We start from the raw sequence: 27,681 nt of genomic DNA, 5'->3' as shown, positions 1-27,681 counted from the left end.
AAATTGATTGCTTGAAACTAATAGGCTACTCTATTCAACTGAATGGGGTGGAGTTGTTGTGATATACTTGATCTAACATCCTGTAGTAGCCTACAAACAGATACTAGTATTTCAACAATCGTGGATTAGGCTATTTATTGATTTGGATAAACCTTTAAAACGCATATAAAAATATTATTTTATAATATATATATATATATATATATATATATATATTGAACAAAAGGGATGTGCTATACTTAAATACTTAATTGTGTGTGTGTGTGTGTGTGTGTGTGTGTGTGTGTGTGTGTGTGTGTGTGTGTGTGTGTGTGTGTGTGTGTGTGTTGAGAGTAAAATAGACATTCTATGATTTATCAGAACTTTTAATTTGAAGAGCTGATGGACGCAAACAGAAAATATATAATATGTTGGTTGTGCTTCAATACCTTACGACCTGCCTACACGGACAGCATATTATTCGCGTTTGACACGCCCCTGTCGTTTGCCCATCGTTTCTAAGTAGGCAGCTCACTTACTAGGGTTTCGAAGCGCGGGCTTGCTTACAGTCTCTGACGCCGATACTTGTGACAGCTCACGTAGCGAGACTGAAAAATACGCAATATGTCTGTTGTGCGCGTCAGTGGCTGAAGATGTGAATCCTGTAATAGGAGGACAACTTAACTGAAATAAACACCGTCATTCATCTGCCTGTAAGTAAACGCTACCTCATGATCAGTTTTCAATACTTTTTACCAGTTATTTATATATTATTTTTAATATTTATATGAGATCAAGTAGTTGCCCGTCAGGGCTGTATCTGAAACAGGAAGTAGCTTATAATGTTATTTTTCTTAAAGAAGGTTGTTTGTCGCTGCTTTGCGCCTACATACTATGACAGTAAACACATTCGTGCGTTTAGTATTAGTAATATGTGGAATTTGTCGACATGACCTGTCAGTTTCTTTAAATCCAATAGCACAATGTTCCGAGAACTGCCAACCCCGGCCATTACATCAGTAAAGCATGTCATATTAATAGTAATGATGGGCAGAAGCACTGTTATACATTTCAGACTTTTTGATGGACCCCCAAATACGGTAATCTCTTTTTACTAGCTTATAGTTTTTGTTTTGCTTGGTAATCGAACCAATATTTGTAACACCAATAATCAAACACAATATTTGTTGTTATTTTTCATCATTAGCATTTCATCATTTTTCATTATTGGAAAAATAAATAACTCATCTCACGATTTCGACCAGTCTTATAATTAAATTGTAATACTATCAAATAAATGTGGTAAATGTACATGTGTTATTAAAAATATTAAGTTAAAGTCTTTAATCACTGTTGGTAGCATCTGACTGTGTTAAAATATATTTTTTCTACAAAATGTTTTTTATTTATTTATTTTTATTTTATTTTTTTAAGTAAAGTAAAAAAAATAAAAATCTTTTTTAAGATTTTGTTTCCATAGAATTAGGGATGTACTGAAATGAAAATTCTGTGCCGAACCCAAAAATTCAGGATGCACTTGAACACAAACACAAACTGAAAACAAATTATCAATTAGTAATCAAACTCATAACTTATAAAGTGAGTTGTATAAACATTTAAATTGCACATAAGGCATTTTTATATCAACTGTTTAATAATAGAATTGTTTCTTCTCCAGTTTGTTGGTGAAATATGAAAAAATGTAACGACAATAAACTGTAATAACTTGTTTTCAAGACAGATTTATCCAAACATGCATTAAATAATGAAGACATCACTTGCAGGTTAAGTAAAAATATAATGAATATGTAATAGAGTTCATATATTTAGCAAAATGCTCTTCTCTAGAGTTATTTTTCTAGCTAACGAATGAGTTTATGGACATTGAATAGCTTTCTTGAGGTAATGTACTTTAAGTGACATTATCTAGCCTACAAGCTGTTTTATTGACGTCTTTCCTCGGTTGAAACACTGATTGAGGGAATGCATGAAACAGGATTCATTTTAGTAAGTTATCTTCTGCTCTTCACCCATGTTTATTTCTTGCTGCAACTATTAGTAGTAAAGAGGAAGAGATGATCAGGCTACGTAAGCAATATCGTCTGTTTTTGCTCTATTTTGCCGACGAAAATAGCTCTAAAAAGCCACAGCAGAACCGTTGCGCAACTCTGAGCAACATGCAGTGGTGTTTGTTACTGTGGTGGTTTTCAATCCTGGTCCTGGGGATGGACCACTGATCTGCACATTTTGTCTGTCTCTCTTATCTGAGTTCAGTGGGGAATTAGCAAAGGGTACATGAGATGGTAACTTCAAGGAAGTAATTTGATCATTTATGGTCATGTGATCACATTTTAAAGCTGGATGACAGGAGAGTTCGAGAGCTTTGTTTGTGCTGTTACACACATATTTGTCATACATTTCATTGCTCTTTCAATGCTTCCTTCTTCAAGTGCATTCCAAATGGCTATATTACGACACACAAGTGGCACGCTAACTCCAAAGTCCCCACTTCTGGCCTTCAGAGTGAGTAGGGCATAGGGATGCTCACTTGCTCTGATTGGAATTCACCCCAGTTCATGGAGCTCTCACCTAACGAGCTGATAGTCTGAATCAGGTCAGGTGTGTTAAAGTCCCCGTGTAGTCAATCATTTTATCCTTTAAAACTCATCTTTGATCACCAAAATTACATATTTAAATGGTTTTTCCTTGAAAAAAACGCCTCCATGCCTCAAAATAGCTTGAATGTAACTCCTTGCCTCATTTAGTATACTCGAGTCTATGAATATGCAAATTAGCCCCGCCTCCACTCACTCACACCAGCTCAGAGATTGCATCATTGACGATCACACGTTGACCTGATTGGTTACAGGGTTGTTTGTGACGTCAGAAACACCAGCGATTTCAAACCGTGTTTTTGAGACTGTCTTTGGTTCACTGCAGTTTTAAGGAGAAAATACTCACCAATGGTGTAAACTTATGAATTTGCACATGGTTTGTCTTAAATCGTATTAAAAACACCACTTAGACATATAAACAACATTAAAAACTTGATTTTAACCACTAGGGGACTTTAAATAAGGGGGGCATAAAAAATGTGCTGAACGGTGGGTCCCCAGGACCAGGATTAAAAAGCACTGTGTTGCTGAATGAATTCACATTTTTGAATGAATTGGTTGAGTTAGTTATTCGTTGAATCATTAATAACGATACAGTGAGGAAAATAAGTATTTGAACACCCTGCTATTTTGCAAGTTCTCCCACTTAGAAATCATGGAGGGGTCTGAAATTGTCATCGGAGGTGCATGTCCACTGTGAGAGACATAATCTAAAAAAAAAAAATCCAGAAATCACAATGTATGATTTTTTTAACTATTTATTTGTATGATACAGCTGCAAATAATTATTTGAACACCTGAGAAAATCAAATGTTAATATTTGGTACAGTAGCCTTTGTTTGCAATTACAGAGGTCAAACGTTTCCTGTAGTTTTTCACCAGGTTTGCACACACTGCAGGAGGGATTTTGGCCCACTCCTCCACACAGATCTTCTCTAGATCAGTCAGGTTTCTGGGCTGTCGCTGAGAAACACGGAGTTTGAGCTCCCTCCAAAGATTCTCTATTGGGTTTAGGTCTGGAGACTGGCTAGGCCACGCCAGAACCTTGATATGCTTCTTACAGAGCCACTCCTTGGTTATCCTGGCTGTGTGCTTCGGGTCATTGTCATGTTGGAAGACCCAGCCTCGACCCATCTTCAATGCTCTAACTGAGGGAAGGAGGTTGTTCCCCAAAATCTCGCAATACATGGCCCCGGTCATCCTCTCCTTAATACAGTGCAGTCGCCCTGTCCCATGTGCAGAAAAACACCCCCAAAGCATGATGCTACCACCCCCATGCTTCACAGTAGGGATGGTGTTCTTGGGATGGTACTCATCATTCTTCTTCCTCCAAACACGTTTAGTGGAATTATGACCAAAAAGTTCTATTTTGGTCTCATCAGACCACATGACTTTCTCCCATGACTCCTCTGGATCATCCAAATGGTCATTGGCAAACTTAAGACGGGCCTTGACATGTGCTGGTTTAAGCAGGGGAACCTTCCGTGCCATGCATGATTTCAAACCATGACGTCTTAGTGTATTACCAACAGTAACCTTGGAAACGGTGGTCCCAGCTCTTTTCAGGTCATTGACCAGCTCCTCCCGTGTAGTTCTGGGCTGATTTCTCACCTTTCTTAGGATCATTGAGACCCCACGAGGTGAGATCTTGCATGGAGCCCCAGTTCGAGGGAGATTGACAGTCATGTTTAGCTTCTTCCATTTTCTAATGATTGCTCCAACAGTGGACCTTTTTTCACCAAGCTGCTTGGCAATTTCCCCGTAGCCCTTTCCAGCCTTGTGGAGGTGTACAATTTTGTCTCTAATGTCTTTGGACAGCTCTTTGGTCTTGGCCATGTTAGTAGTTGGATTCTTACTGATTGTATGGGGTGGACAGGTGTCTTTATGCAGCTAATGACCTCAAACAGGTGCATCTAATTTAGGATAATAAATGGAGTGGAGGTGGACATTTTAAAGGCAGACTAACAGGTCTTTGAGGGTCAGAATTCTAGCTGATAGACAGGTGTTCAAATACTTATTTGCAGCTGTATCATACAAATAAATAGTTAAAAAATCATATATTGTGATTTCTGGATTTTTTTTTTTAGATTATGTCTCTCACAGTGGACATGCACCTACGATGACAATTTCAGACCCCTCCATGATTTCCAAGTGGGAGAACTTGCAAAATAGCAGGGTGTTCAAATACTTATTTTCCTCACTGTAAGTGTGTTCGCTTGAAGTGGCGCTGCACAGACGGATCAGTCTATGACATCAACATTACGTTATACTGTATGTATACATTAACATATGCAACATGTACATTATATGACATACGTATGTCATATAATGTACATGTTGTATATGTTATGTACACATATAACGTAATGTTGATGTCATAGACTGATCGGTCTGCACAGCGCCACATCAAGCCGAACACTCTTAGTCAATTGCATCATTCCTGAATTAATCAGCCGTTTGTATTAAGTTGTTTGTGTTTGTACATGGAACAGATGTGTATGTGTGTTTATGTTTGTACAGGGAGCAGGTGTGTGTGTGTTTGTGTATGTGTGTACATGTTTTTTCTATCCGAATGGGGTCTTGAATGTACACAGATTCATGGGGACTCGTGTCACTGTGGGGACCTGAATTGAGGAAACAAGCTTATAAATGATACAGAATTTTTTCTAAAAATCTAAAAATGCTGGAAGTTTTGTGTGATGGGTAGGGTTAGTGTAAGGGGATAGAATATACAGTTTGTACAGTATAAAAACAATTACGTCTAAGGAGTCCCCACAGAGATAGTAAACCAGACATGTCTATGTGTTTGCACGTGTGTTTATGTTTGTACAGGGAACAGGTGTGTGTGTTTGGCTTAGTAAACACTGAAGATAGGCCTATACTCATCAATCTATCTAATACAGTGGAATACTGCAAGATGGCTAGATCTCTACTATGTAAACAAAATATTAAATACATAATTTTTTTTTATCACATACTCATTGGCAGCTGAGCTCTCATATGACTGAAATCCTAGAATTTCCCCTGCACTTGATTATCCCAAAACTTGCTTATTCACAGTTATCGGTTCCAAAAACGTGTTTGGGAGTTAGTTCAGTCAACCCAGAGATTAAAAAACTCGGAAGTCAAACATTCTCAAGAGAAGCCAAGAGTCACCATGGAAATGGACATTAAAGGTGACATATGCGCTTATATATTGTTCATCCAAAGCATCACTGAAATATTTAAATATTTTTGTTCATTTAAATTAAAAGTTCATTTCTGTATTATGATTCTCTCTTACTGGTATATGAAATAATGACATTACAAAGTGAAACTATTGCAGGTGTTTTTCATTGCACATTTTTTATTTTATTTTTAGTATTTTTTTTTATCTTTCCGTTTTTATTTGTATTTTTTTTATTTTGCCAGATTTTTAAAGGTTTAAAGGGGGTCAAAAAAAGTTTGAGAACCACTGGGTTAGTGGATACATTTGTGTAGTTGTTGTGGAGTTATATTGATTCATCCCATCGACTTGCATACTGTCATGTTTAAAGTCCCCGTGAAATCAAAATTGACTCTATTTACTTTGTTAGTGCATATTACTAGTCTTGTGGTGAACAATTAATCCGTGCAAGTAAATATAAAAAACACTTTTTTTTTACCATTTACCATGGTAATCTTTAACCAAAATCTGAAAAGTTTCTTCCAGTCTGGAATGGCGTCTTTTTCTGATGACGTAGGTTTGACGGCTTGGGTTGGGAAACGCTTAACCACTCCCCTCAAACCGTTAGTCTGTTATGAGTGAGAGATTGAGAGGAGGAGCGCTAGAGTAAAACCCTGCCCTCTGTTCAATATTCCGTTCCACTTGGAAATACGTCATAAAACACTGGAGAAAAGTCGTTTGCAACTTCCGGTTCATGGGGACTTTAACTGTTGTTGACACAGTTCCCTGAGGTCTTCATAAAACAGCTGTGACAATTTTTGGTCAGGTAGTGTTCTGTGCTCGTCTGTGCAGCAAACAACAGAACAGTTTGCATCCTTTGCTGGAACTTTTGCCATTGTGTTAAAACTGGTTACACTATATGGCAAGACGTTTTTAACATTTAATCCTTAAAACCTGCTAGTATCTTTTCATGCTACTAGTATTTGTTCCATTACGTACTAGTGCTTATTCTTTAGGTACTAGTACCTTTTTAAAAGATACTAGTAGTTATTCATTAGGTTCTAGTACTTATTTTTTAGATACTAGTACCTATTACTAGATACTAGTACTTATTCAATAAATACTAGTACTTATTCATTAGATACTAGTACCTATTAAGTAGATACTAGTACTTATTAATTAGCTACTTATTCAATAGATAATAGTACCTATTTATTAAATACTAGTATTTATTCCAAATGTTACTTGTAAGATTTTTTATTTTACTAGTAAGATTTTTAATTGAACTCTACAGTGGTCGTTCTGACTAGTCAGAACATAAAACGAGTAGAAACAGTTGTGACTAGTAAGATAATAAATGTTACTAGTTACAATTAAAAAAGATACTAGTGTCTAACGAATAACTACTAGTATCTATTAAATAGGTACTAGTATCAAATGAAAAGTAGCCTAATTGTATACAATAAATAAGTACTAGCATCTAATGAATACTTACTAGTAATATTTAAGAGATACTAGTCAATAATGGAATAATTACTAGTCATAAATTATTAGATGATATCAAAACAGAATAGCTATAGTATCTAGTATCTATTAATTTGCAGATATCTTCAACCTCATAAGGAACTAGTAAGAAAATATTAAGAGATATCTTCTTTTAACAGATCATTATATAAACATGAGTATACACTCAACCATCCAATCAGAGTTCATATGGTAATGCAGGCTAAACTAAGGCTATAGAAGACTGATTTTTCATAAGTAACTGGCTGTGTTGGTTTATCTAGCTAATTGGTTAGCATGAACACAAGGAAAGATATATGTTTAATATGATAAAGACTTAACTACCAATAATAAAATTCAAACAACAGTTAAGTAGATACAAAAACCGGTTCATACCCACCAACCAAACAACCACAATACCCAGAGAATGGAACTTTTGGAGAGCATTCATAATTCCTTACAATTAAAAATCTGAGAATGAGAGTCATGTCAAAACAAGAGTATATATGCACTTGCACTATATTACATATGCCTATTCATTATATATTTTTTTACTCTAATACCATTAAAAAGGTAGGCTATTATTGTTTATAAAAACGGCCTTCTGCAATTCAGTCCGTTTCCTGTGTCATCTCTCTTTGATATGTTGTTGGTTCATTAATATTCAACATATTATTTGCATACTGATTATTTAAATAGTACTAGTATCTATCAAGGTAAGGATATATTTGATCTAAAACTAAAGTCTGTTACTAGTAACTAAAAAATAAGCACTAGTTCTATTTTTTCTTAACAAGTTAGGTATAATTACTAAATTATAAAAGTATAAATACTAGTCACTGTTGGAATAAGTACTAGCCTAGTATCTAATAAATAAGAACTAGTATCTAATGAATAAGTAGTACTAGTATCTTTAAAAAGGTACTAGTACCTAAAGAATAAGCAGTAGTAGCTAATGAATAGTACTTAATGGAATAGATACTAGTATCTAAAAAATAAGTACTAGTAGTATGAAAATAGATACTAGTAGGTTTTAAGGATTAAATGTTAAAACGCCTTACCATATTTACACTGTTGTCGCTTGCAAAACCCAAATGGCAGAGCAGTGGGTGAAAACGTGCAGATTAAGGGGCAGTAATATTAGAATAAGATCCCCTTTCTACATCAGAAGGGGAGCGACATCTGATCGGAGAAAGACAGAGAAAGGATCACCAAAACAAAGTTACTGGGTTGTCACTTTTCACCTTATCTGGGTTGGTAGATGCACCGGGGACCAGATTATAGCACTTGAACACGGAAAAAGCAGAAGCACACTTTATGCACAGTATTAGTGTTTGTAGGCCAGGGGTTCTTAACTCCGAAATCGCATTCTGATTGAGTAGGTACCACATTTGAATTTGAACTTACTTTGCAACCGTTAAAAAGGTTTGTTCTATATAGTAAGATTGTGGGTAGTATGAATGAAATTCAGTTGTACTACATCCGCCATATTGTTACTGTCACATTCTTACCAGCGTCAGTTGCATCACTTCACTGCCATTCATAAATCCTCTCTCGTGGCCTCATGGGATAGTAAGGTGTCCATCGTATGCACACTTCAGAATCTCACTGGAAGAAGTAGGTCATCCGGATACTTTTTGCCTACTGTTTTTCAAACACTATGCATTCGGACATTCTACTCTGTTGGTGTACTGTTTTTCACATACTGTAGGGAAGTATTTGATTTCGGATGCAGCATTTGATTAGCTTGTTCAGGTCAGGTGTGTTTGATTCGGGTTGGAGCCAAACCTCTCTCCCTTTCGCAATGTCATCTCTTCTTTATAATCTCTCCCCTCCAGCAAACTGTGACTCACTTGAGATTGCAGAAAGTGGCAAACGACAATGATCCAACAATCAAATCCCAAAATCAAGACCCGTCCTACTTTTTTTCTCATTTCGAGAAGTTGTGTCAGTTTGTTTGAGCACTCTCTGACCGTCAAAGGTTTCAATTTACAGTGAGATTTTACAAGCGTTGAGCATTGTAGCCAATCACAATCATATCGGATTTGCTCGTCAGTAAGTTAGTCAGAATCCAGGGTTTGTTTTGTTGAACACGAGTCATACACTCGCAGATCCTTTCATTATAACCAAAAGAGTAAACACGATGTAAATAAGAGATTCATTGTACAATTAAGACAATTGTTTTTATTAGCATAACAGTTTTCGCTAGAGCGCAGAATTCAGTGAGCTTGTGCTTGACAGCCTTAGTGATTGCTCTTCTCTTGCTTCCTGTTTATTACCCATTCTTAATCTGAATACCAGTTTAGTTTTTCATGCTGATAAGTACACTGCAAAGTTTATGGATTGACAACCATATTTAAATGCACCACTGAATCGGAAACTACAATAATTGACAGTGATACCCAACGGACCAGACAAAATGGGTACTTAACTCAACAGTTTTTGCTCTGGTACAGAGAACCGCAAAATTGTACTGGTATTGGTACAGACTGCTGAAATTTTGGTACAGACAACTCTAGTATAATATTGTGCCTAATATGTTCTGTCACACCCACTGGAGCCTCATCAAAATGCCATGCATGTGCTGAACAACTCCGGAGCAAGTAATGTTCAGAGAAGTTGCCATGGCTACTTGCATACTTGCATGCCATGGCTACACATACACCTTGTCTCAAAACATATCTCTATTTAAAGGCTGTTGTAATTTTCTGCTCGACCGGCTCTTGCAACAACACAAGCTTGTTTCTGCAGCGACTGTCAGCATGCTTCCAATAACGTCTGACATGTTTACATTTTACGTGGCGTGAGAAAATTACATGCAAAATCAGATTAGAGCAGTCAGACTGAAACAGATTTCTAGAAATGCTGAATAGGATTTCAAACCTCACATGCTTTTTTGCCTTTAACACTTGAAAAATATAATCTGATTCCAATGGGATATGCACTTGAATCAGATTTGGACTGACAGTCTGAGCGAGGCTTATAATGTACATGTTGTTAAATTAAAATACATTTTTGAGGGTTAATGCTTATGTTGATGGTTACAAAATATGCTCTTTTTAGAGTAATTAAAGGGGTCATCGGATGCCCATTTTCCACAAGTTGGTATGATTCTTTAGGGTCTTCATGTAAAGTTTGTAACATACTTTGGTTAAAATTCCTCAATGGTTGTGTAAAACAACACCCTTTTACCTTCTCAAAAACAGCTCTGTTCACAGCGACCCGTTTCGGTGCATGTCTCTTTAAATGATAATGAGCAACTGCTCACCCCACTCCTCTCTTCCATGGGGTGTGTCCACACAAGACAAGTAAAGTGCTGCCTTGGTGGACAGTATACAAATGGCTGAGGGCGGAAATATGTTAATATGGGACAGTCTGTCAGTGGTCATGGGCAGAGCATGAGCTAAGAAAATCCAAACGGCTTGATTATTGAGAGTGTTAAGGCTTTTTGAGGATTTTTTTCATTGTATGGTGGTTGTGTCCACACAGCAAAGACACATTTATATGCAAACACCATATAAAAGTGAATTTTGCATCCGATGACCCCTTTAAATATAAACGTGTTGAAACTGGTATAAACATTTCAAAACCATATGGATACAAAGAATTTCTAAAAACTAGGCACACAAACTAAAATAATTTTCCTTGTTTTTATCATCTACACTCTTGCATGTCTTTGAAGCAGGTGTATAATGTCTAGACGAGGACGTCCAAGAAGATCCAGAGCAGGGACGTCCACAGGACAGTGTGAGGGTCCTGGGGTCCATGTGTTTCTCTTCTGGACCAAAGAGGGAGAGCGCTTCCTGTCTTACAAGGAGGGTGAGGTGACGGCTGAAGATCTCTCCATCGATGCAGCAAAGGCTGTGGGTAGGTGTAGCTGTGGGTGTGGTTGTGGGTGCCAGTAAGTGCTTGAGTTTCCTTTTCTTGTTTTTGGGCTTGGCAATCTAAAATATTTTCTTTCTCCCTCAGGGATCACTCCTGTCTGTTTTGCCTTGTTTGCTCTCTATGACCCTGCATCCTCGTGTTGGTATAGTCCAAATCACAATTTTAATGCGGAAAACCAGTCTGGCCTGTTGGTGCATTTCCGAATGAGGTGAATATGAGACTGTGTGTGCATGTGTAGAGATTAATGCAATGGTAAGCGCACAAATATGCATGATGTAATGGTGTAAATCAGTGGTTCCCAAACGTTTTTGAGTGGCGTACCCCCTGGGGCATTTAACATCTTCTGTGTACCCCCTCTCTTCCACTTAAGCCACGGTTCCACCGCAGCTTTCCCCAAAAACGAGGGACTTTGGGGGTGTTACTCGGTTTCAACTGCAGGGACGAGGGTCTAAATGAAGTTACGGGTAAAAATTTCCCCCTCAGAAAGTCCCTGCTCGCGATGTAGGCTTAGTTCTTTTTCAAAGTTCAGGAACTTTCGGGAGTGGGACTTGCTGAACATGCCGATGGAAACGCAGACAGCAAAAGGTCTCGGGAAACAAAGTTCCTGAGAGAAATTGTTCCGGGTAATCTCGGTGGAAATTCGGCTTTAGACTCCAGTCACACCTTTTTCATTAAAGGGGGGGTGAAATGCTCATTTTCACTCAATCTCCTGTTAATCTTGAGTACCTATAGAGTAGTATTGCATCCTTCATATCTCCAAAACGTCTTTAGTTTTATTATATTTATAAGTTAAAGATTGGCTGTACCGAGTCTTTCCGGAAAAAACCGAGCGGCTGGGGGCGGGCCGTGTGGGCGGTGTGCTATAGCTGTGCTAACTGATCTAACAACAACACAGAGAGACATTTGAAGTAGTTTACTCACCGTGACTGCTCGATCCTTAAGCATTAGACGATCTGCAAATAAGTCGATCTGGGCTTTGTTTATAAAACAATCATCGTCGAAATGCAGGGAACAAAGAGTCGTGCACAACCTCCGTTGATGCTTCGAAAAAACGAACTCCATCCACTATTCCCTTAACGCTGGGTTCTTTGGGAATCTGTGCAGGGTTGTCTTGCCCTGCCAACCAAAAACACACTTCTTTGGTGACATTGACTTCCCTAAAGCCGAGCAGAGCGCTTTGAGGTAACGTACTGCTTTCGCTCTCTTCTCTCTCTGGTCTGCGAGTGCGCGCGCGGCCGCGGAGAAGTGCCCTTAGGACCCATATAAGGAAATTCCGCTCTATCTTACGTAAGACAGAGCCATACTCGAAAAAAACTTTCCGAAACTTGTGACAAACCGGAAGGAGTATTTTTGGAACAAAAATACTCCTTCAAACGTACAACTTAACTTTTGAAACTTTGTCCATGTTTAGCATGGGAATCCAACTCTTTAACAGTGTAAAAAACTCAGTATGCATGAAACAGCAATTCACCCCCCCTTTAAGGGATTTGCCTTTTCCATGCAATTTTTACCTTTATAAGGGCACAGTTTTTCTAACCATATTAAATGTACGTATATGTAATGCTTTATGTCAAATTCTTAAAATGCCATTAATATAATTATTAATATAATTTAATTAAGATTAAATTCGAGTACTCTATTTAAAAAAGTCCTCGATTGCTATTTACCTGTGTCAAGTAACCGGCAAAATACCGGAAGTGGCACATTCCACGGACAAGTCGTCAATGAACCGAATTATTAGACCATTTTCAAAGGATGCATGATGTATTAAAACCATTAAAAAATCATAATATATCATAGTGCTATTTTGAAATCACAAAGGCTGCGAGTTAAATAAATATATGCGCTGCGGATTTAATTTATATACACTTTTCAATTTCATGCATTCATCCATTCAGTCTTTAAGGAATCAAGTGGCTGTATTCATGAATGAGTCATTGAATCATTGACTCTCCTGATTTGTTCAAAGCCTCAGGTTCTTTCACTGAAGAAACGTCACTGTCTGTTGCGTGGAGACACACAACAGTTCTGCTGTTGCGTTCGTTGGAACTATTTCATTGCAAAACAGAGGAAACCATTCTGACAATACTGTTAAAAATGTACGTCACTTAATATCACCTTTTTTTGTTTAACTTTTTTTAAATCAATATCTCATTTGCAGTCATGAGGATATTTGAGAATTTTTTTTTGCTTGTATTAATTTATCAACATTAAAAACCTCACACAGGGCATGTTTTTGTATCGAAGAGAGTTTGAGTCTTAAATCGTTCTCTATGAACAGTCTGTGTCTATATTTGTTTTTCATGATAGTAAGTGCTAAAACCCCACTTTTACAAAGGTACATTGCCGAGAACGGCAGTAATGTAGCACGATTTGCTAAGGCAGCAGACTCTGCACGCAACATATAATATACAGTCAGAGTTGACAGCAAAATATGAGGTAATTTGAGGGGATGTCTTGTATTTAACCTTTTACGGCACTATAATTTTCTTGTTTTTACACTAGAGGCTGCATTTTGCCTTTTAGAAATTCATGCTCGGTTTTAATGATATTTTATAGTGGGGAAGATTTTAAATGAACGGTAAAACTCAGCATTTTGTTTGCGTACCTCACTGTCACCTCTGTCACGCGTTCCCCAGTTTAAGAACCACTGGTGTAAATCTTCAATTAATGTTGTTGCTTTGTAGATTTTACTTCCGTAACTGGCATGGATTAGCTGAAAAGGAACCGGTAGTGACTCGTCATGCGTTACGAATTGGATCTGGAGCAGAGCAGGTGACGTCTCCTTTGCTGGAGATGACCTCATTGGAATACCTCTTTGCTCAGGTGATTTTTTTTTTACAGTCACTCAAAATAATTGAAAGAGATTTATTGAGATTTGAACAGAAGAGATGAAAAAAAAAACATGTAATAAAATAAAATGTAATTTTCCCATAAAAATAACACAAAATTGAAACGATATATTTTTTTGTATTTGAAATTGTGTTTTGTTGGGGATTTCGTCTAACCAATGTCCAAATATTCTTCATATATTGTCCATATTTACCAAAAAGCAGGATGCCATTCTTTCAAAGTCTTTTAAGTTGTATGTTTTGGTTCCCCTACCAGGCGAAATATGATTTTGTGAATGACTTGACATGTTTGGATGCAGTGAAGGGAGAGGAAGAGATCAGTCGCTTTAAGAATGAGTGTCTGGGTATGGCTGTGCTCCACCTCTCTTACACGGCTCTGCAGACTGGCTCTTCTCTACAGGATGTGGCCAAGCAGACCAGGTGTGGGCTTCAGTTTTCTTCATTGTTCAGAGGAAGATCTGAAAGCTGTTTTAAAGAGGAAGTTAAATAAAAGACACAAGACATTGATGAATGTTACCATATATAAAACAGCAGATAGTCTTTAAAGGGGTCCTATCGTACATAATGCGACTTTTTTCACTCTGTCCACGCATAATGTTAGTAAAGGTTTTTTTTTCCACCCTCTCATGTTTCCTACTGTGCCTTGGGGACTTCTAAGTGAATGCCCTCATTGCATATGCATTGAAATACAGCGCTTTCCTGCAGTCACTCACAAGCTATAGGTTTGCTATCAAATACAGTTTTTAAACTGCCCCATCCTTCAAATTTGCTACAAAGCACGAAAGTAGTAGAAAAAATAACCAGGCACCTTGTTAAAAACAAATCTTTGTTTGTTTTTAAATGACATTCATAGCTGTATGTGCTACACACAGCAACAGGGCAAGATTCTGAACAATGAATAGCCATTGCTGATGGGTAAAATTGGACGGTCATGTGTCTAAATGTCTTCATCTAATGTCAGAAAGTTGCAGAAATACAGAATGAGACATTATTACAGTATAGTTTCAATAAGTAGTCTTTTATTCACTGGGGAGGAAATTACAATGTTTTAGTACATCTATGAAAAAAACTGTTATCTTAAAAGATGGAGGAAAATGTCCTTGATTCCTCATGATATGAATTTCTTTATTCAATTAAATAAAACTCCCCAATATATAATTGAATGACATTAATTGAAGCACTTTCAAATGTGCATTTCTAAATCATTTAATAATGCGTAATGACATGTTTATGCTCCATCCTCCAGCTTTCTCCAGTGCATCCCTCAATCTTTTTCCCGACACATTGCCCGGAACAACTTCCTGACAAGGTTCCGTATTCGGCGTGTGTTTGAGAAGTTTGTGAGCAGTTTCCAGCAGCACACTGTGGGCATGGGGAAGCTTGGATCGCAAGAGGTCATGTACAAGTATCTGTCTACGCTTGAGCGTCTGGCTCCTCATTTTGGCGTCGAGACCTTCCCTGTGTTTCTTCTTGAGCTGAGACCTGATGGAGATGGCAGTGGGTCGTGCCTCATTGCCTCCCGAACACAAACACCCTCTGGGGAAACCGTAAACGCTGAACCTACTTATGAGATCAAGGTGTCTGGATCAACTGGCATATGGTGGAGGAAGTTATCAGCACAAAGGGTAAGGTTGATACAGTTGATATTTTACCTTCTTCTTTACTATGGCTGTACTTTTAAATGAGTCACATTTTCCAGGTTAATGACTACATTCATAATCAGAGCGGAGAGACACAGTCATGTGATGAACAGGAAATGGACAACTGGAACACCTTCTGTGACTTCCCTGAGATCTCTCTGATAGCCATTCGAGGCGAAAATGTCAGCATCAGTCGACAAGACAACATGTCAATGGTAAACAGTCTGGTAAAGCTATATTTAGTTTCTATCTTTTGTGTTTTGTATAATATGTGTCCTACACCTACATATATTTGTGTTCCAGGAAATGCATTTGGGCTCCAGTCTTCAGGCTCGCTCTATGGTTTCACTGCTTGATGGGTATTTCCGCCTTACAACCGATGCACATCATTATCTTTGTCACGAAGTGGCTCCGCCCAGAGTGGTTCTCAGTGAGACCAATGACCTGCACGGTCCCATACTGTACGTCGCTCGCATTTCCACATGCAGTCAGTGCGGCCATGTGGTCTTCTTCCATTTTATTGACGTGTTCACTCTTTTCCCTAATGCTAGGGATGAGTTTGTGCTCCAAAAACTAAAGAAAGAACCAGAGGAGGGAGCGTTTATCGTGCGCTGGAGTGTTTTGGATTACCATCGAATAATCCTGGCATCTCTGAGTCGGACAAAGGTAATTCTTTAGATGGGGGATCAATTGTCAACTCCTCAGAGTTGGAAGAATTGTGAAATTAATTTGTAATAGGTTAAGTAATAGTGGTAATTAATAAGGCAAGAATTAAGCTTCGTCATGTAAAGGGAACTTGTCTTGGCTTGACTTAACTAGGTGGCAACTGCGAGTTTCTTATTCATTTTAACATATGGTTTCTTGTCAAGCTTGTTCACGAGAATCCTGACACTTTGTTGTGTTGTTGTGTATAATTGCTAGTGGCGCACACCATTAAATATAAAAAGTTTTTAGCAGCTGCTAAAAGCTACTACATTTTATGTAGTGAAATAACAATATAGTACTACCTGTTTTATACCACTTATTTTCTGTTTGGAAAAGTGGTGGCAAAAAACACGAGTGGTGACAAGATAAACAGTTGCTGTCTAATTGCGCAAAATGCCCTTAACTCATCCCACACCTTTTTTCCTACGGAGTGTATTATTACTTTTGAAGCTTCCAATTTTTTCCTGGTAGATGATAAAACATGCACAAAAAAAACAAAACAAAACCCCATAGAGACCATAATATACATAACATACAATATACTGTACATAAAATATGCAATGTAGAATTAAAAATGTAAAAAGAAAAGGAATTAATTATACTAATTCACCCTCTCTATTTTATAAATGCATGTTATAGATCTTATTGTAAACAAGTCACCCATGCATAGGTTTCATTTTTAACTATTGTAATGTTCATTTTTTTTGACCTTGTAATGCTCTATCAAAATGTCATAACTGGACCTTCCGGTGAAAATGAACTGTCCAAGTCACTATACAGAGTGAAACAGATTATTGAAAGGAAAAAGTAGGGCAGACTTCTCTCTGATGACGTATGCAGGACTTTAAATAATAAACAGATTATTATAAATAATCTGTTTCTCTTGGATGCATGTCACATTACAGAAGAGAACATCTGTCGCTACTTCCATTTCATCGCTATTTTTCTTAAGAATTTCTGCTTGACTTTAATTCTGGCAGGAAGGAGAAAATCCAATATACAAACAGTTCCGAATTACACACAAGGGCTCCTTGTTCAAACTGGAAGGCTGGGATCAAGAGTTCTTAAGCATAAAGGAGCTCACCGTTAGTTTAAAGACCTCCGTGCTGAAGTCTGGAGAAGACAGTTTCACTTTGAAGAAGTGTTGCCTGCCCAGACCAGGAGGTGAGTGTGTGTGTGTGTGCGTTTTTAGCTTGGCAGACTTTACAGTCAAACCTCTGAGTCATCCTGGATTGAATTTCTGATTAGGAAAAATTCCACAGAGGTACATGATTCTTATCACTTGGTGAGTCATCCTGTTAACGTTTTTTTATTGTTGTATTGCAGAGCTATCAAACCTTCTCGTAATGAGAAAGGGTGCAAACAGTAGCATTAAAACTGTCTCTGATTCCCTCAACCTGAGCCAACTGAGGTTTCATCAAATTAAGGACAAGGAGATTACAAAGGTATGTCGTATGTGATTATACACAATCAGTCGCCTACTTATCCTCACGAGCTGAGCTCTACAACACCAAACCATTGATAAGGACATTTTCATGCATTCCACTTGGGCAGATTGTACTGATGTACTGATTGCACTGATAAAATGAAAGCAGACACTACCTTATAAATCACACATGTAGTTTGTCATATTGTCAACTATGCACTTTGACCTGGAGGATCTTTATGAAATAAACCTTTAAACAGTGTATAAACATGCATCTCAGGAAAATTCTGATATTTGAAAGGCCCCCTGAAATCAAAATTTTAGTTTTTTAGCTTTTAGTGTTCGGTTCGGAGTTCGGTTGCTCAAACGCTCGAGTTTTATTCCGTTTTCCAACTGTACGTTGGTTAAGAATGAAATGGCTAGAATTTCGTCTACTATTGAATCCAACGTATCATCAGCGCTCGGATTCGCTTCCATGGTGCTTTCAAGTACGACTTGCAGTTTGTGAGGTAAACTAAACGCTATTGGCTATTTGAAAAGAAGGAGGAGCCATTCAATATGTCCCGCCGTAGCTTCCTGTTACGATGGAAATTACGTAAATGCATCATACAAAGCTGCGCGTTCCAAGGCACTTCAGTGGGCCTTTAATGTAACTTAATGAACGGCCTTTACAACATATTTTTTTGCATACAGTAATTAACAAAAGTACAATTTAATTGGAAATATTTGAGTTGCTTGAGTACCATATTTGAGTTACTGTGTGGAAATCTGGGGAAACAACTACAAAACCAACCTACAGTCGTTATGCACATTACAAAAGAGAGCAATCGGAATCATTAATAACGTTGGATATCAGGAACAGACAAATGTATTATTCTTAAAGTCACATATATTGAAGTTCACTGATTTGGTTAAAGAATTCAAAGAGAAGAATTCAACTTTAAAAAGCTTAAAATAAGAACAACTCTAAAAAGTATGTGCATCGCTATTTGTGGGGTGAGTGTTTATGTTTACAAACATTAAACAGTTTAAAAAGTTATATAAAAACACTTTATTAAAAGGGTATGATGAGGAACAGAGGTGATTGTGAGTGTGGGTTATTATAATACTGATTGCATTGGGATATGTGAATATAGGGTGAAGGGTTGTTTGGTGCAAAATGTAAAAGTTGGTTTGGTGTTAAAACTTATGCTATGTTTGTTATCTTGCTATGAATATAAAATGATATATATATATATATATACTGGAACTATTTAGAGTTATGTAAGGGGTGGGAAAAATAATAAGCTTCTGCTTCATCCCGCTCCTTTTCGAACATATTGTAATTATTGTTATAATACTTTATAGATATTGTTTGTTTGTTTTTTTTCGGTATGTTGCAACATACTTATTTTATTTTATACTATTTGTATCTTTTTTGTTTTTCGAAATAAAATAAATAAATAAATAAGAATAAATAAATCAACTTTGCACAAAAAATATATTGTATAATACATAATAAATAAAAAAACTTAAATTAACTTTAAAAATTATTCTTCACTGACATTGTTTTCAAATATAGTAATTTTATTAGTGGCAGAATATTTTGTTGTGTTAGAAATAACATCATGATTGAGGGATAGTCGTAATTTGTTCTCAAATTTATTCAAAAATAAATTATGAAAAATGTGAACTTCATGTAAGAAAAAAGTCAAGCCCTGGCTCATAAATACCCGTAATTGACGAAACACCTGTTGATCTTTTTTAATGGATACAGGAGCAGCATCTGGGACGAGGCACCAGGACTAACATTTACTCAGGCTGGCTGAAGATACACGGCTCACTAGAGGATGACGTCAACGAATTCAATAACAATCACCGCAACGTAAAAGGCATCCGGGTCGTCCTTAAAATTCTGGACCAGAGCCACAAGGACATAGCGCTAGTAAGAGTTGTCTGGTTAGGAATTGTACGATAAAAACAATGGCAAAAGCATGATGTTGTCTAATTTTTTTCTAGGCATTCTTTGAGACAGCTAGTCTCATGAGTCAGGTGTCACACTGTCATCTGGTCTTTGTGCATGGTGTTTCAGTAAAGGGATCTGAGAGTGAGTGTTGTGCCCTTTTTAAACTTCCTCTTTAAAGGGCGCATGTGTCGTCATAGGTGTTTTTGTTGAGCTCCTTTTTTATGCACAATCTGTGCTTTTTACCATCCGTCAGACACATTATGTATCTGTTGACTGGACTGTTTTTATTTGAACAGACATCATGGTGGAGGAGTTTGTGGAGTTCGGCCCATTAGATGTGTTCCTGCACAGAGAGAAGGGTCGTGTCACTCCTCAGTGGAAGTTTACTGTTGCTAAACAGCTTGCCAGTGCTCTTTGCTATCTTGTGAGTGTTGAATTCAATATGGGACTTTTAAAATAGGACAGCTTGCATCCATAATTGACAAAAAAATCACTCTGATTATTCTAAATTATTAGTCTGTGTTAGAATGAATAACACGAATACTATCCTATTTCACCCCAAAATCAACATTAAGGAAATTGAAGCTTATATTTAGGATTTTTTTTCCATTGAATCGTTATTGACCAGACCAGTTAACATTACTGTAATGTAAATTAAGTTTATTATAATTATTCAAATACATTAATGAGATTATTTAAAGTGCACACACACACAGAAATCGGAGATCGCGCTGCACACACACACAAACATTCAAGATACTTATCAACGCTGCCCCGCGACTTTTATTAATAAAATAGCTTCGCAAATAAATTACTACATTATATTTCTCAGCAATGAGAGGGAAAAGCACTGTTTTTGTTGTAATTAAACTCACAGCTTCATTATTAGTAGAGAGAGATGCTGAACAGATGCAGGTAATTCACACACTCATCTCTATATCTATCTCTCAATAATTCATTCAAATAAATGCTATAATTCATTCATTCAAATAAATGTAATCTTACGGTCTACTTTATCTCTGTCTTATTTAAAGCTAACGAGCTGTAACTGACGAAAATAATTGTCACTTTTACCCTTCCGGCAAAATATTGCGTTGCAAAAACATCAATGACAGCTTTAAGTTGTCAATGTTGGCAAATGAACATTTGCATAACGTGCATTAAACTAAATGAATTAACTCCGCTTCACATCGGGTGGTTCCTTGCCTCCACGTTGCACATTAAAATCGTTAATGCACAGCTAGCCTTGGATTATCCCTATTTTTTTTATTTAATTTTTTTGTGAGATTGACCCATCACATTGTTCTTCACAGGAGACAAAGCGCTTGGTCCATGGAAATGTCTGTGGCAAGAATATTCTGGTGGTCAGGAAGGGTTTGGAGGAGGGCTCATCCCCTTTTGTGAAGCTCAGTGACCCAGGCATTTCTCTCTCGGCTCTGTCTCGTGGAGGTAACCAAGAACTGTGTTGTTATTCACACATAATGTACATCGAGATGAGTACATCCTGTCCTTCTTTATCTGTGTCATTTTTCTAGTTACTTCTCTCCGCTTGTCACTACTGTTTACTTCATCAGATTCTCTCATGGTTGATAGAACAGGAAGCTACAAGCCAACCACTTCCTAATGGTGATGCTCACTTCCTTTAGTCTAGCACGTGTTTTAATGTCAAGGATGATCACATTAACAGCACCGAAGCAGCTGTCCAGAATAAACAGTGACAGAAACCCTAAGTATTAAATGAATTAGCAACACACTAAAACTACTCAGCTCATAATAAGATCATAATGGTGGGGTTTGCAAAGGAAAGAACCGCTCACGTTTTCTCCAGAAAATGTAAAAGTCTGTGTTTGATATGTTTGTGTTTTTATGTGCAGAGCGTGTGGAGAGAATCCCGTGGATCGCCCCGGAGTGTATCGCCGACGGGGCCCGTATAGGAAGCGCTGCCGACCAGTGGAGCTTTGGAGCAACTCTGTTGGAAATCTGCAACAACGGAGATCTTCCTATCAGTGGCAGCACACTGCCTGAGGTACGGCTTCCTCTAGCTGTGCACCTGACAACCCACACTCTCAACGTTTGCTCACAAGCTCTCCTCTGTCTACAGAAAGAGCGATTCTATGAGACGCAGAGTCGCCTGCCGGTGCCGTCATCTCAAGAGCTGGGCAGCTTTATCAGCATGTGTCTGACCTACGACTCTGCCGCACGGCCGTCGTTCCGGACCATTTTGAGAGAGCTAACTGAGATTCAGATTAAAAGTGAGCTTTTAACGCAGTGAAATCATTCATGCTGTGGGGTTTTCTATTTATTGTATTATCATTAAAGCCAGTTTTCCACTGTCGGGCCAAACCGTTCTCGCTGCTTAACCGTTCCATTCCGTGCCAAACCGGTCCAGCCTGTACGGATATGTATTCGAGCTCTTTTTAATGTAATACAAATGCGTCAGTCGTTGTCTTGGTAGTGCAAGAGTTTACAGATGGTATGCAATGTAAATAGTGAGCACGTTATGGATGATAATCGGATATTTCTATTATTAACTTGTGTTTAAGTCACTCAAATAGCGCTATTCGCAATCTACAGAGAAACTGGTAGCCATGCAATGGACAAGTCACTAATCCTGAGTGGCGACGTCACTACACGCATTCTACTAGCCAAACGTGCCAAGATCAGTTTGTAATCATGCTGTGCCAAACCAAGCTCAAGTGGAAATGTAACTGGAACCGTTCACCCCGAGTCCGATGGTGAAAAAGCGGCTAAAGATGGTGTTGGATAGTTTGCCCAAAAAACAAGTTTAATCAGTAAGAAATATATTAAAATAATAATTCCAAACAAAACCGAACAAAAGATCAATTAAAATGAGCATTTCTGGTTTTCGACCCAGTGTGTCCAAAAAAAAATTTGAAACATGAATTTTCATTTCAGTGCATCACTGTATTAGTATCAGCTGATATCACTTTTTTCTGATTAAAACTTTTTTCTATCCCATGTTACAAAAGAACTAAGCAATACATTAAAATGTTAATGTCTTGAAGCATGAAAATTTTTATCTGGAACTGATTTTTTTGTTGTTGTAAAGAATATTGATTTATGTTGTCAGCCATAATATTGTTTATCAAGCATAACAAATATCATTATCAGTATCGGCCAAAATTTAGATGGTACTGAATTAATACTATATTCATGTTTTATAGTATTTGCACTGTAAAACAAACAAAAAAAAAACTTTTTGTTTGTGACTTCAGAAATTGTAATGCTATTCTCTTCCTCAAAAGATCCAGACATTTCATCCGAATGTGAGTCACTTCCAGACAGAGACCCCAGCATATTTTACAAACGTTACCTAAAGAAGATCAGGGATCTGGGAGAGGTCAGTTTACGGTTTCTGTGTTCAGACTGTGTTCAGATCTTACCATCATATGGCAGTTTCATATGATACTGTGTGACCTGCTTACAGGGACATTTTGGAAAGGTGATGCTGTACGTCTATGACCCTAGCAATGATGGAACAGGAGAATATGTTGCAGTGAAGGCCTTGAAACAAGAGAGTGGAAGTAACCTTCACGATTCCTGGATGAAGGAGATCGAAATACTCAAATCACTTTACCACAACAATATTGTCAGATACAAGGGGTGTTGTACTGAACTGGGTGAGCAAAACGGCTAATATGCATGCTTCAAATTCTAGGAAAATGGACTCAGTACTAAAGTCCATTACTAAATATCGAGTCTTATCCAGTTTTTTTGGTCTAATAAAACCCTCTCTTGAATAACAAATCCACCTTCACTGACTATAGCAAATCAGTAGGAAATATGTAATCTACTCATGCAAAATGTGATGCCACACTCATAGTGTAGCATATGTGGTATTTTGTTTTAGGTGGACAGGTGGTACAATTAATCATGGAGTATCTTCCACTGGGAAGCCTCAGAGAGTACCTGCCTAAACATCGGTTGGGAATCGCACAAAGTCTCCTGTTTGCACATCAGATCTGTTTGGTGAGGAATTCAGACACATTAAAGTCATACTGAAGCTAACTGATAGTCCTCACTCTTCTAATATGTCCCATGTTGTCCAATCTGTACTGCTGCACCTGTAGGGGATGGACTATCTGCACTCCCAGCGGTACGTCCACCGGGATTTGGCCGCACGGAATGTTTTGGTGGAGAATGAAGGTGTGGTTAAGATCGGTGACTTTGGCTTGACAAAGTACATTCCCGAAGGGGAGATCTACTATCGTGTTCGTGAGGACGGAGACAGTCCTGTGTTCTGGTAAGCTGTAATAGCTAGAGGCTTGGGGAGATGGAAAATGTTCTCTAATGGTGATAACATCTTGGAGAATGCTTTTATCAATAAAACATGGTCTGTTAATGGATTTATGGACGTTATTAGGCATAATGTGGTGTCACTCAGTATGTTTGATATCGATCGACACAGAGAACGTTAGAATAATCGAATGATTCCACAGAAAATAAAATAATTGAATAAGAAAAACAATTTTTTGCACCCTTAGATTTATCTCCAGACTTTGAAATGTTAAAGTCTTCCTGAAGTCAATAATTGTATCCCTTAAAGATCTTTGATCACCAAAATGACATATTTAAACCTTGAATTCCTTGAAAACAAAATTATTAATGCCTTAAAATAGTTTGAATGTAACTCTACACCCTTGCTTCATTTAGTGCTCACTGTTCTATGAATATGCAAATTAGCCCCGCCTCCACTCACTCACACCGGCTCAGATTGGTTACAAGGTAGTTTGTGACGTCAGAAACACCAGCGATTTCAAACCGCGTTTTTGAGACTGTCTTTGGTTTGCTGCAGTTTTAAGGAGAAAATACTCAGCAATGGTGTTGACTTATGAATTTACACATGGTTTGTCTTAAAGCGTATTAAAAACACCACATAGACAGATAAACAACATTAAAAACGTGATTTTCACCACAGGGGAACTTTAAATTTATCTCTGGGCTTAAAACAAACAGAGCAGTTATTCCAAAACATGTTATTTCTTGGGTTTTCAGGTATGCCATAGAGTGCCTGAAGGAGAGCAAGTTTTCCTTTGCCTCTGATGTTTGGTCTTTTGCTGTGACCCTCTATGAGATTTTGACCAACTGCAATCATCGCCAAAGCCCTCCTTCGGTAAGTCTCGGTTTTATGTCATTTTTTGTATTTGCTTGTTGTGTTTATGCTAAAAGTGCAATCAGTAATGTTCAGTTTTTACACATAAAGATATGAATGAGTTGCCAAATACACTACTGTTCAAAAGTTTGGGGTCGGTAGAATTCTTTTAATGTTTTTGTAAAAAGTTTCTTCTGCCCACCAAGCCTGCATTTATTTGATCAAAAATACAATAAAAACAGTAATGAAATGTAATTTATTCCTGTGATCAAAGCTGAATTTTCAGCATCATTACTCCAGTCTTCAGTGTCACGTGATCCTTCAGAAATCATTCTAATATAATGATTTGCTGCTCAAAAAACATTTATTGTTGTTGTTGTTATCAACAGTATTAATATTTCAATTTTATTGACGTGTATAGTATGAGACAGAGAAAAACTAGGGATGCACCGATATGAAATTTTTTGCAGATACCGATAATTCTTTATATTTGAAAGCCGATAACCGATATATTGTCCGATAAACCTTAATCCAAATTTTTATATACTTTTTGAGAGCCTGATTACAAAATCAAGTCTCACCATTACAAGCCATGTCCCAAGCACACAATTATAATGTTCTCATTTTAATTTTATGTAGCCTATATACACTGGACTTGCACTGCACAGGTTGCCCTTAACTATATTTCCCTTTTTTGAAGTTATTCCAATCATATTTTAAGCGCGCATCTGAAGTGCCTCATCTGAAGGAAATAATCCATTATTTGTTGGCTTTAATATATCGGCCAAATTTTCTTATCGGGCCGATAACGATAACATTAAAAATTAATATCGGCCACCATATCGGTATCGGCCGATATATATTCATTTTTAATGTTATCGTTACTGTGCATCCCTAAGAAAAACAAAGACGAAATGGAATAAAACCTAACAAATGCTAAACAGATCTGGAGTGAGAGAGTGGCAAGTATTAAACAAACCTCATGCATCCAAGCCAATAGAGGTCAGTATAGAGCACAAGACATTTGGAACAAACAGCCAGCAAAACTAAATGTAATTGAATTCAACTGCTTCCTTTATTTCATTAAACACCCAAAAACATTTATTCACCCTCATTGTCATTACAAACCTGTCTGACTTACTTCTGTGGAAGACTTATATAAAGCTATATGATGGCTTTACATAAAGAACAGACCAAAATTGAAGTTGTTATTCACTGAAAATCTTGCCCTCAGTCATAACGCTCAAATCTCATTCTGTGAACATGACCACCAATTGGATTTGCAACATATGTTGTATGGAAAAGAACAGTGTGAGCATTCATCGTAATTTCTCATTTTGTGTTTCACAGAAGAAAGAAAGCCTTTGGAACTATCTCTTTAAGTTTGCGCTATCTCTTAAGCTGATAGATGTATGACTTTGTTTTCCATAGAAATTCTTTGAGATGATGGGATTGGTCCATGGTCAGATGACTGTGGTTAAACTTATTAGCCTCCTGGAGAAAAACGAGAGATTGCCGTGCCCTCGAGACTGTCCCCGTGAGGTAGTGTGAAACTAAGCGGCACATATATTCATAAATACAAAAATTCTTACAAGTTTATTCGAACAACAGCTTCATTTCCTGAATCCTTATTGCAGGTTTACTTACTGATGGAGCAATGCTGGGACTTCAACCCTGGGCAGCGTCCGCCATTCAGATCCCTGGCTGAGTCTCTTGACGACATCCGGGGAACATACAGACTGCAACCATCTGTGCAGCTCGCTCAGCTCAACCAAAGCTGACCTGACCTTCTCTCTCTCTCTCTCTCTCTCTCTGTGCTGTTCTCACAGCCTGTAACCACAGCACTTCACTTTGAGCCTGACCACACTTGGCTATTCATGTCATTGGCCCATATTTTCAGAAAAGAGGATTTTTTATACAAATGTTCTGTTTAAGGAAACCCACATACTATACCTCTTTTTCCACCGAAACTGTGCCGGTGTTCGGGCTGGAGTCAGCGCTCGGATCTGCAAACCTCCCTCAGAAATGCTTAGAGAGGTGAACAGTGACATAAAACTGTATACAGCTATTTATTTCAGATGGACGGGGAAAATAAAGTGCTTAGCTCAACTGCATGAGAAAAAATAGCAACAGTGTTTTGTCAACTATTTTCTATATATATGGAGCAGAGCAATGGGAGGGGCATGCTTCTTTTGGGTAGGGATGTGCTTGTTTGGGTGTCAGTTTTAAATATCAACAGTGTTTCTCAGAAATCGCTTACTGCACCTTTGTCCTGCTGTTAAACTGTAATAACCAAAGAATGCATAGTTGTGAACATTATTCATTCCTTAATCAATGTAACTTTGTGTAAATACTCTGAGGTGTGTTTGCTTGCTTTCTGCTTTTATTGGTAGTAAGCGAAGTCTGTGACAGGCTGTTATTTGGAAGGCCTTAAGAATATGAATTAAGATGTTTACAGTTCGATATAAATGCAGCTTTGAATGTTTTTCTTTTTAATTTATATTTTTTCTTTTTTTAAAAATGTGCAATTCTACTTACAGTATGTTTTATGGCCTTTTGTACACCATCTTGTGTGAAATGCTATTGTCTTAATTGTCCCACTGAATGTATCTATAAAAAGTCTTTTAATAAATCTAATTATTGAAAATGTATACCAAAATACAATTTTTGGGATGCATCTTACTTTTTATAACTGGATCCTTTTGGATTTTCATTCGATCAGAAAGAGTCAGTCAAATTGATCCTTTTTTGTAAATGCCTGATATAGATCTTGTGAAGGATTAAAACTATGAATATGTTTTTTTTTTCTTTTCTTCTTTTGACCCTGTAAATCAAAACCGCCTCTCTCTGGCGATGTATGCTCGACTTCTCCT

General features: G+C 37.5%; 1 protein-coding gene across 2 annotated transcripts; it reads left to right on the top strand.

Annotated features, from left to right (window-relative positions):
* The first annotated feature begins 466 nt into the window (after positions 1-466).
* tyk2 (tyrosine kinase 2) lies at positions 467-27,681 on the top strand. 2 transcript variants are annotated; one of them, XM_079887009.1, is made up of 24 exons: positions 467-692; positions 10,928-11,109; positions 11,212-11,335; positions 13,815-13,953; positions 14,236-14,399; positions 15,226-15,604; positions 15,679-15,834; positions 15,923-16,080; positions 16,171-16,285; positions 17,305-17,488; positions 17,651-17,769; positions 19,507-19,674; positions 19,749-19,836; positions 19,992-20,119; positions 21,009-21,144; positions 21,570-21,721; positions 21,797-21,947; positions 22,962-23,056; positions 23,144-23,336; positions 23,567-23,685; positions 23,787-23,959; positions 24,712-24,829; positions 26,240-26,350; positions 26,446-27,681. In XM_079887009.1, exons 2-24 carry the CDS (start codon positions 10,935-10,937, stop codon positions 26,587-26,589), a joined length of 3,489 nt encoding a protein of 1,162 aa, XP_079743135.1. In that variant the 5' UTR covers positions 467-692; positions 10,928-10,934; the 3' UTR covers positions 26,590-27,681. The 2 variants fall into 2 exon arrangements, with proteins under 2 accessions (XP_079743135.1, XP_079743136.1); XM_079887010.1 differs by having other exon boundaries at positions 10,925-11,109.

The sequence above is a fragment of the Squalius cephalus genome, assembly GCF_949319135.1.
Source record: "Squalius cephalus genome assembly, chromosome: 1".
Lineage (NCBI taxonomy): Eukaryota > Metazoa > Chordata > Actinopteri > Cypriniformes > Leuciscidae > Squalius > Squalius cephalus.
This window is presented reverse-complemented; position numbering and strand designations above follow the sequence as displayed.

Bases quoted from the DNA above. Each gene is read 5' to 3' on its own strand.
- tyk2 (XM_079887009.1), top strand. From the start codon at position 10,935: ATGTCTAGACGAGGACGTCCAAGAAGATCCAGAGCAGGGACGTCCACA. The intron at 14,400-15,225 runs GTGTGGGCTTCA...TCCATCCTCCAG, and splicing joins GATGTGGCCAAGCAGACCAG to CTTTCTCCAGTGCATCCCTC. The intron at 24,830-26,239 runs GTAAGTCTCGGT...TGTTTTCCATAG, and splicing joins ATCGCCAAAGCCCTCCTTCG to AAATTCTTTGAGATGATGGG.